Source organism: Nilaparvata lugens, chromosome 1 (assembly GCF_014356525.2).
Source record: "Nilaparvata lugens isolate BPH chromosome 1, ASM1435652v1, whole genome shotgun sequence".
Classification (NCBI taxonomy): Eukaryota; Metazoa; Arthropoda; class Insecta; order Hemiptera; family Delphacidae; genus Nilaparvata; species Nilaparvata lugens.
Window position 1 is genome coordinate 87692333 of NC_052504.1, and position 11058 is coordinate 87703390.

Below are 11058 nucleotides of genomic sequence, written 5' to 3' on the forward strand. Positions count from 1 at the left end.
AAATGTAATATTACAATAGTATGTATACTCACATGGCAGTTTGGAAGTTCAAAACATAACGAGTGCTGGATCCATTTTGTTCGTTCTGATCCCAGCAGGTGGGCAGACTTTTGGCCAGCACCAATTTCACCAACAGATCGCGAGTTTCAGCCGGCGACGTTCCCCTTGCACAAAAGTCAATCAACTTGGGCAGAATCAACAGGTCCAAACCAGAGTAGCCAATCATCTTCTCCAAGAATAGTTTCACAACACTTCTGTCCTCGATGCCAAGAATCTACAATCACAAACACCAACTTAGGTCAGATTTCATAAAATATCTGAGAAATCAATTTATTGAAAAAAAAACATCAATATTGAAATTATCAGTGAAGATCTCAAAGATATAGGTAATATACTTTGTAAATATAGGCATTTGAGACTTATGACCTTTAAATGTGCTATGTATCTGCCATACGCTAAATAATAAATCAACGAAGATATTATAATTTAGGTATCACCATAGAGAAAAGATAGAATGAGATAGATAACTTATGCTAGGTCTATATTTTCTCTATGGTATCACTAATTGACATGCCCTCTGTTCTTCTGCTTTGTAAATTCTAAATTTCTAATAACTGAACCTTTAAACAACTTTTTAATCCAACCAACACTATTAATAGTCAACCGAAAATAGTTCGATGGAAATTGGATGAGTCCCCCTTCACCCCCCTGCACCAATAGACGTAGCCAATTCGTCAAGTGTATTATAAATCATTTATAATCAGCTATATACAACGTTCACCGGCTCTTATTTGGAACTTGCACTCTGTTCCAATTTCCATCGGACTATTTTCGTGCGGTTGACTATAGTTTCATTCATGTTCAATAATCCATCCCAAAACTCCAGCGAAACTAAGGCTTATGTGAACATTAGTCGAAAAAAGGAAAGATAAAATCACATCAGAGAAATATATCCAGTCCAATTTCAACATTCATTGTTTAATATTTTTTGTCACAGTCATTCAATTTCAGCTGTTTTACATCCATGAAATCAAGCCGGTAAACAGCTGATTGTAGAACAAATAAACAGATGATTCTCATTATAGCATACTATACTGTAATAAATTCATGTTTTCTTTACAGTCGAGTATGTTTCCTAGTTCCGAATTAATTTTGGAACAGCAAAACTGCCGCCTTTTAGCGGATGTTTTGTCAACTACAATCAAGAAATTCTTGATTCGAAACTTGTAAACTAGGTTATGTTTATAGAATGGATGTAGTAATGTCAGCAGAAGCAGGTAATGTTTTCTGTTTCTCAATTATTCTTTTCTAGATTATTATGACAAAAAATAGTGTAAGTTACTTGGACGTGAATGTCTTTTGCAGTGCTCGAATGAAATTCTAGTCTCGGCTAACGCCTCGACTAGAAACATCATTCTCGCCTGCAAAACGGCCCTTCCCGTCCTTGTGACTTAATATACTATTTTCACTCGGTCATTTTTCGGCCTGATAATTATAATGACTGGTAATTTGCCTCTAAGAACAGAAACATTTGTTTTGAAGCAAAGTTAGTAGCCTACATCAAACACTACACTTTAATGAACGTGTTATAACATTTATTAATTCTTCTAAGGAGACAACAGGGAACCCCATTTATTCAACCTCTATAGGTAGCATTTAGCGGTGCGAGAATTTCACCTGCATTTCCTCACAAATATAATGGACATAAGGACTAAAACTCAGCCTGTTTCAATATTTAGAACACTATATTAAAATAGAACGTGTTACCTTATTAATAGTGCGACTAGACAGCTCCTGAGTGAGCGTCACATTGGCAGAGAGCAGCAGAATGCTGACAGTTTCCACCAGGTGATGCAAGATGGCGCTGCGGTTGCAGTCCACGAATTTCAGTAGGCAAAGTAGAACACGCTGAGCATTGTCGGACAGCCAAGAAGCGTCTCGCCAAGCCAGCGCGCTCTGCACAAGTCTCAGCAGAAAGCCGGCTGCATCCTCCATGCGTTCGCCTGTTTCCAGCTCGTTCAAGAACTCGTCGGCTACTTTCTATAAATGAGAAAATTAGATTGTTCAACTTTATTATGTCCAGAGGAGGCTCGTCATAAGGTTGTCTGTAAGTATTTGTAAAGGTGCGTACAGATATGCGCGCCGCGAACATGAGAAATTCAATTTTAATCAGCTGACTATATCCGTATTTTTACAGAAACGGTAAGATACATATATGAAAAGCTTGGCATCAGCTGATTAAAAGTGAATTGCTCATATTCGCGGCGCGTATATCTGTACGCACCTTAACAAGCAACTTAACTAAAATGAATAAATTAACGAATATCATTATACGCTATATACACCATCATACGCGGAATGTTATCATATGTGTTAGAAGACAGATAAAAGTGAATTGCTCATGTTCGCGGCGCGTTTATCTGTACGCACCTTTAAGGTGCGTACAGACTTTCGTTCCGCTCCAAGACCGAACGTCACTCCAGCAGAGCGATTGATGATCGACCGGCGAGCAACAATGGTTCGACCGGGGAACGCGAGAAGATCTACCATCTTCCGTAACGTTCATGATCGGTGCGAGTAGAGAGCGGAGGCGGAACGATTGCTGTGCGATGGTGGTACGTGGGCGGTACGAGGGAGGAGCGTGCTCGGTGCGGGTTGGAAGCACGAGTATGTGTACGCAGCTTAACAAGCAACTCAACTAAAATGAATAAATTAACGAATACCATTGCACGCTATATACACCATCATACGCGGAATGTTATCATTAGTGTTAGTCGAGGGACCTCTTACTAAGGCCCAAACCACATGAGGCGTTTTTCCAGTCAGTATGACAGGACAAGAAGCTCTCCGATTGGGTTGGCGTGTCAAGAGAGCTTCCTGTCCAGTCGTGCCCTGCTAACTCGTCTGATAAACGCATCTTGTGGCTTGGCCCTAGGGGTCAAAACATGTTGAACAGGCGAAGGTAGAGAGTAGCAGAGAAAGGAGCTGGGAGTGTTGGGAATAATTCATGTATCTAAATAAATGTATTTGCTTCCTACCTTCAACGCTCCACAACATAATGTTCCAGAATTTTTTTCAAATTTATTAAAAACACAAAAAAAGACAAAACAAAATTACAATGAATTACGAAACAAATAATACACAATAAAATGCTACAAATATAAAAAACCATGGGCTTTGTGTTTGGGTGTGTTGGAGAAGAGAAAAAAATAGAAGAAGATACCTAGCCAACTATGGTTTCCCATGTAATAGGCAGGCAAAGAAGAGAAGAGAAGTAATGAGGAAAAAAGGGAAGGGAGAAATTGGGGGAAGGAAGAAAACAGAGGAATAGGTACTCAAAATAAAGGTAAGCGAGTCCACTGGAAAATGAAAAACAATGCTGGAGCAGAATTCTCGAGTTATATATCTAAATGGAAGAAGAAATAACTGTATGTCCAGTTTTTTATATCCAGTTTAATTTTTCCGCTGATCTTATTGTCCATGAGAAAGTTATTTGGAATGAGGTTTATTATTTTAGTACCTATGTAAATTAATTGCCTCCTTATACATTCAATATTAGTGTTATAGGTTACATATTTGTTAGCAGTAGCCCTTAGATTTAATAAAGTTTTAATTATCAGTTTTTGTGCTACAAATAATTCAGCAATATGACAGTTGAAACAGCCTGCCCAAACAACAGTTGTTGTTAGCATAGTTACTATGCCATACTGCAGAATTGACTTGACTAGAGCATGATACATCATTTTCAGGGGGTTCTTATTAAGAATTCTGTTAACTTGGTAAAATTTAAAAGATGAATATATTTTTGAATAAAAAGATGTATTTGAATACATGCATTACTTTTCAACACTCAGCTACCTTCTTCGCTACTTTCATAACTTCGCCGCTCCACTGTAAAAATGGGGCTCAATACAGAGTGACCCGAAGTCCACTATAATCAGCTTAGGTTACATAACACCATGGATAGTGTGACTTATGGGATTATGGGTCACTTGTATTTCACTCTACTACTTCAGTCTAAATTAATGAAATTTTTTTAGCTGCAAGCATACCTAGAAACCTTTATAAAAGATTTTAATGGAGGAGTTTTGAATTTGAATTTATTAGTCATTGTATACACAACCATAAAATTGTTTGGCAATCGTCACAAATTACAAAACAAAAAGTCATTCATGTCATAAAAACACTTATCAGCCAGCCAGTCCATCACTTTTTTCTTGAGCTGCACTCTATTGTTAATAGTTACTCTTATCCTATTATATTGAGCGAGCAATTTCTGTATATATTTTTAAATTTGGTTATTTATGTCCAACGGATCTCGAAAACGGCTCTAACGATTTCCACGAAATTTGGAACAGAGTAGGTTCATGATATAAAAATTCGATTGCACTAGGTCTCATCCCTGGGAAAACTCGCTGAACGACATTAAAAAGGATAATTCATCCTTGGAAAAACAGCTGAGACTTTCGTCGTCTGTGGATGATAAAAAGTGAGTGAGACGCACTCGGTCTGTGGAAAATCAAAATATCTCATCCCCGAAATTCATAAGCTGACGTATAGCCAGCTGTAAGATATAAACACGATCATTTTAAAGAATTGTGTTCTGTAAATAAATAAATAAAAAATAATAAATAATAATAAAAAATAAACAATAATCAATAGGCTAAATAAAAATAAAGAGCGAAGCTCGGTGCCCCGACACTTCTTTTTGAATCGAGAAATTTTGTGCAGTTTTTTGGAGATATTTTGAATTTTCCATCATAAATAGATGAAATAAATACCCATTAAATAAATAATATCATGAAATCGATAACATACACCAAGTGAATACAATAGATTGAAGGAGAGCAATAAAGGATTTGACCCAAAGTACTGTACTTACAATGACACAATCCCAGAAGATAGCGCTGTGATTGGGACTGATAGCCGTGTGCATGATGTTGGCCATGGAGTGGAGCACTTGGAAGAGCAGCCGGCGAGGCATCGCTTCGTTGGCCAGCGAACGCAGCAGAAGCAGGAGCAGCGACTCGGCGCAACTGTGGAACTGACCTGTCACACCAGACATTGTGGCCAATAGCAGGCGGCCACATCCCGCGACACCCTGTATACAACACAAATTAACACAATAGTTGATTTTACAAGATCACAATACATTGATTACATGGCAAATTTTTAATAGGATAGATTGATGAGTCGAGGTGGAAATAAAGGAATTGTTTTTCAGCTAAGGCCCGCCGTGGGATGTTTTGTAAACCATTGCTATAGGGTCCGTTCTGTGTACATAGAATGTGGTAAATTGTCCGATTCACAATATTTACCAGGTAAAAAGTTCCGCGTCCCAGTGGAAGAATTTTGACAGATTCTGTACCAGAAACCAGTTCCAGTTCCAAGTTCCTGCCCCACAGTCGAAGAGTGGTAAATTGTTCCAACGAGGTACAGTTCCAACTATTCGAGCTCTCATTGGTCGATAGAATTTTGAAGTTTGCTTGTTTCTCTGCGGCTCCGCATGCGCTGATAGCTTGTTTACCATAGCATAGCCATAGAATACATAACCAACAAAATTATGTTTGATAACCATTCTTTGAATGAATTTTTCTCTACAGAAAATTTGAGAGTAATGGAATGGAAGAAATGCAAACTCTTCTAGACGGTAAGTTTGTAAAACAGCCTTTCTTCATTCACGCAACTAGTAAACGACACATTTTGGTGTAAATCAACTTTATAAGTGCGCGCCAAAAGCTTGAACCAACTATTTTGAAATGGTGTTCCATGGGAACATTATGCACTAGTCACGTGATGGAACAATTTACGATTGGAACTTGAACAATTTACTGTACACAGAACGTACACATTGTAAACGCAAACTGGAGAGGCGGGTGATGGTGGCTCCATCTATGAGTAAAATTGATGAATTTCAAGCAGTAAAAAAAGTTCAAACAGTTCGTCTGCCTCGTGTTTGTTTACATTAAAATGTCATCATAACCTGACTTCTCATTAAAAAATAGCAATGGTTTACAAAACATCCCTTGGCGTGGATTAGTGTGGGTCTACTTTGCGGCGGGCTTAATACTTACACACTATAGAAAATCACTTTTTAAAGTATTTTTAACGAATAAAATAGACTAGGCCCGGATTCTATGGCAATTATTAAATCTAATCATATAGGCTCACTATCATATTCGACATTATAATTTATATTTTAAATGAATAATTAATCTGAATAATTTCAAAAAGGAAGAAATATCACAGCCATTCTCTACAGTCCTATAGAGAGGTCCACGTTATATGGCAGTATTTGATTAACGTTAATGTTGCGATCCTAGTCTATAATTCCACAAAGCAGATAGCACTATCCTTTACGTCGCCACGTTGCCCGATTTTTTTCAACAATGTAGAAATATTAATAAAATATTCTATCTTCATTTATTATTAAATAATTGAAAGATACATACATTTTCTTGGCGAATAAAATATAATTGACTATTTTCAACAAGAAATAACAGTTAATATTACATCAGATATACCGGTATCAGCTATCCTCTATAGAAGGCAGTGACAAGGCGGAGAGAGAATCAGCAACACTGTTCTATCTTTCTCCACTATCATTATAGATTGGACCTCACTATATACAGACATAACAGGAGTAGAAAATAAAGTGAGTATGAATGATAAAGTGAGCATCACTTACGTCCTTGTGCTTATGGATGGATCGCAGAATCAACTTCAAAAAATTGGTCTTATCCCGAACTTTGCGCGCCACAAACGCAAAGCAGTCGGCCGCAAAGTTGTTGATATACTGCGGCCTTGAGCTGCTCAGCAGCGGAATCAGACTTTCGAAAACAGCTGACAGGTCCTTGACGATGTAGCGCCACAAGAACTTGAACAGGTAGGCCAGGCATGTGAAAGTCCACTCCAAGCAGTCCACGTTTTTCGTGTTCAGTAGGCCAATCAGTTTCGTGTGGAACTGAGCGTAGTACGGATAGAAGTCCTGGACCAGGTCTTGGGCGAGGGCCACCACCAGCCTAATTTGAAGTGAGAAAAATAAATTAATCGAAAAATAAAGTAGATTTTGAGGGTCAAGCCACATGAAGCGTTTTTGCCCTACCGCCGGAGGAGTCGGCAGGGCAGCCATCGGAGAGCTTCCCACCCTGTCGACACATTCGCTGCCAGTGCAAAAACACCTGAAAACACGTTTCATGTGGCATGATCCTAATATTAATGTGAAATGAATAGGCCTAAGATATTAACAGCTCTACATATTTTCATTATATCCAAACAAGTTTCACAGGAAGTTTATTCATTATATCCAAATTAATAAATCTGATATCAAGGTGAATAAATCTAATATTAAGGTCTACAAATGGAAATAAATTGGAAGTTACATTTGTTCAAATACTAATTAATGAATAATTATGATTTTTAAACGAAAATCCTAATTAAATACTGTAAATCACCCCGAAGAATTCTGCTACTGCAAATATTGACAACAGGAGGCAATTAGGAGATACTGAGTTCGATTCCCGTGCTGACAAATAATTTTTGTATAGTAGCGCTCATCGAATTTCCATCTAGCTGTTTACACAGTTGTCAATATTTGCAGTAGCAGGAGTCTACGGGGTGATTTACAGTATTCAATTGGGACTTTCGTTCAATAAAAATTATTAATATTAAGGTGGTATCAGTTCTGTCAGTTCCACATATATTTATTAATTCTATCTTAACTAGTTTTGATGCCTAGGGTATCGTTTCATGTGAAATTGGCCCTAATATTAAGATGAAATGAATAAGATGTTAACAGTTTTACATCTTCTCCAAACAAGTTTCACATAAACTTTGTTCATTTTATCCAAACTAATGTCTAATATCAGGGTGAATAAAGCTAATAATAAGGTGGTATAATTTCCATCAGTTCCACATTATTCATTAATTCTATCTAAACTAGTTTTGATGACAAGGGCATCATCTTCAGTGGTAATTCAAGTTAAGGCGATCATAAACCAAGCTAAGCGTAGCTAAAAATACGTCTTCGGAAGAAGGAGCCGACGTATCTCTCAATGTTAAAAAAATCGTCCATTTCAAACCAGGGTAGCGTGGATTCAACTTTGGGAGGTACGATGACTACGTCTTCCGAAGACGTATTTCAAGCTACGCTACGCTTGGTGTGTGATGGCATTAAATAACTAGTTTGGATAAAATGAAAAAGGTGAGTAGGACTGAGTATTTATGAGTAATCCAATTCAAAAATACCAATGAAGATTGAGCCTCGAACTAGTTTGCATAGAATAAATAACAACATGTAGAACTGCCAATACCTTATTCATTCCACATTAATATGGAGGAATTTCACAAAATTTCTGTCTGGTGTGAATTTTAATTTGAATAGTCAACCATTAGTATTTTAACTATTATTTTTTGTTCATCCCTTCTTTAAGATATATCAATATTCCAAATACTAGCATAGAATTATGTAATCGTCAGCTACCAAAATCAAATAAGATAAGCGAATAATCTTTTTTATTCATCCTGTCGAGAGCAGATTTTTCAAAATACGAGTACAAAAGTGTGGTATCGTTAGCTAGCTCATTCAATAAAGATGAACGAATTAACTGTTATTGAATTATAAATCTTGTAAATAATACATTATTTGAAAATACTAGGCTAGAAGCCTCAGGTGCCTCTGAGGTAAAAGATATACTTCTGGTGCAGAAGAAGACCATCCGGGTTCTTTGTGGGCGGAATTTTTAGCGCATTGTAGGCCTCTTTTTGTGAGTGAAAAGATTCTCAATGTATTCAATCTTTACATTTACAGGTCAGCTATGAAGGCATTCCATAGTGTCCGTACTTTGCCTACCAGGGGTGATGTGCATGACCATGGCACCAGAAGCAGGCTGAGGCTGGACCTGCCATATTGTAGATTGAGGAGGACCCCGAGCAGCCTCATCTACCCGCCAGCTAGATTTTATCAAGCTGCCAGTTTCAGCCAGGACTCTGCCAGAGATGGTCTTGAAGAGGAGACTGAGGGCTTTCCTTCAGGAGAACCCCTTTTATTCTCTGACGGAGTTCTATGATTGTGATCCTCAGACTGTGAGTATATACTTCTTGCATTAGTCTTGCTACTTTTTGTTTTTTAACATGTAATTTTGTTCTTGACCTGTCTTAAGACAGTTTTTTATGTTCTTGACTTGTTCACTAGCGGCCATACCTATGACCACGCCATGAACAGAAACTCATTATTATTATTAGAAGTAGGGAAGAATGGTACCGTTAGTTTTTAATAAAAACAGACTGGAATAGGCTACGTTTGGAAAGAAATTTCAACTTGTAAAGTCGCTTCCCAGCATGTAGTGTGTCGATATAGACCACTATTTCATTGAATGGTGTAAAAGTTTTGAAATATATCAACTTACTCCAATGTGGCCTGAAGTGACAATTCATATTGTAACGATAAATGATCCAATAGCACGTCAACCACATGCTGCTTCTGTAGAACAAGTTGCGGCAACGTTTGGATGCTTCCTATATAAATGTTGCTTCTCAACAGTCTGTAGCTCTCAGACTTATTCAAGTCATTCCATCGTTGAAAGACTGAGTAGAAGTTTGTGACAACTTCTTCATTCGACTCTTCATAGCGATGACCGACTCGATGGAAAACATCGATATCGATATTATTTATACGCGTCGAGAATGGTTCAAACTGAAAAAGAATAAAATTTAGTTAGTCAAACATCTGAATTACTTTACAGTAAAGGACAAGAGAAAAAATTGTTTTAAATGAGCAAAAATCTATTTTTCTATAAGACTAATTAAATTTTCAATTGCTTTAATGTTGATAGACACTGCCTCAAGGTAACATCCTACAACTCGAATTATTCAAACCTCAATCTGAAAAGAAAAACGTGACCCAAAGAATGCATACTTCTCTAAACAACTCCTCTTATCAATATATTTCATAAATATAGAACCGCTCTTAAAAGCCAAATTAATACAATTATAATTAAAAAATAAAGATAGTAGGCCTATATAGAACTATTCTGAGTATAAGGAGACTGAGCTTCAATTATATGGATTCAAGTAGAATCTAACTAGAGAGTGAGTTATGAAATGACAAAACAACGTAACATAACCTCTCAAAATTTACGAGACTTGAAGAGAAAAATATTTTTGATTTACATTATTATAAAAGTAGCAAAGAAATTTAATTTAATTGATTTGTATTTTATAATCATGATTTACAAATCATAATTTTCTTGTACAAGTAGGTAGTCAACCATGTAAACAAGAATTACAAAATCTAACCAATCTTTTAGGTTAGAAACATAATACTTCTAAAAGTCTTACCTTGAAAGTATTGTCTGTTTTGTGCCGAATAGGTTTGTTCTTCATTTTAAAAAACAAAAATATTGATTGGCTTCAAAAAAAACAGTAGAATTCTAATAATATTTCAATAAAATGTAAACAATTTCTACATTTCAACACATGGCCACATGGCTTTAAGCGAAAAAGGCAAAACGAGTGTGTCGAGTTGTCGGGGTGTATACCATTTGACCGACCTAAAAACTGACCGACCTGCAAATTGACCGTCCTACAAACTGACCGTCTTGCAAACTGACCGTCCTGCAAAGTGACAGTTCTGTAAACTGACCGTCCTTATGACGTCATAAGAACAGTCGGACTGTCATCAGCGGGTGGGTATAAGTTGTTCAACTGGAGAGCTGGTCGACAGTCAAAAATGTAGACAAAAATAAACTTGAGTGGACTTGAACGATAGGATCGTTCCACGTTTCCACTCTGTATAAACTTTACACTTCACGGTTTAAAGGTTATGTTTATGTTAACACTGCTTAGTGCTTACATGCTTACAGTGCGTTATACATTTTATAATTATTTATTATTATTAGAACTCACTTCAAGTTACAAATCAAAGGTAACTGATTTAAAACTTAAAATACCTATATGAATATAATTTAAAACAATACGTTACGTAGAGCTAGCTAATAGAAAAGTTTGAATCATTTTTACATTTATTTGTATTAAGGTCTAAAATAAATTATGTAGAAG

General features: G+C 36.7%; 1 protein-coding gene across 1 annotated transcript in view; it reads right to left on the reverse strand.

The window, feature by feature from the left end:
• The window catches only part of LOC111050543 (small subunit processome component 20 homolog), a gene marked incomplete at its 5' end in the record, with an annotated part of 62248 nt that extends 52548 nt beyond the window's left edge, over positions 1–9700 (reverse strand). Inside the window, 5 exon segments of the mRNA XM_039444206.1 lie at positions 33–274; positions 1768–2040; positions 4883–5101; positions 6689–7022; positions 9408–9700. Coding sequence (XP_039300140.1) covers positions 33–274; positions 1768–2040; positions 4883–5101; positions 6689–7022; positions 9408–9700 — 1361 coding nt within the window.
• Between the last annotated feature and the right edge of the window lie 1358 nt (positions 9701–11058).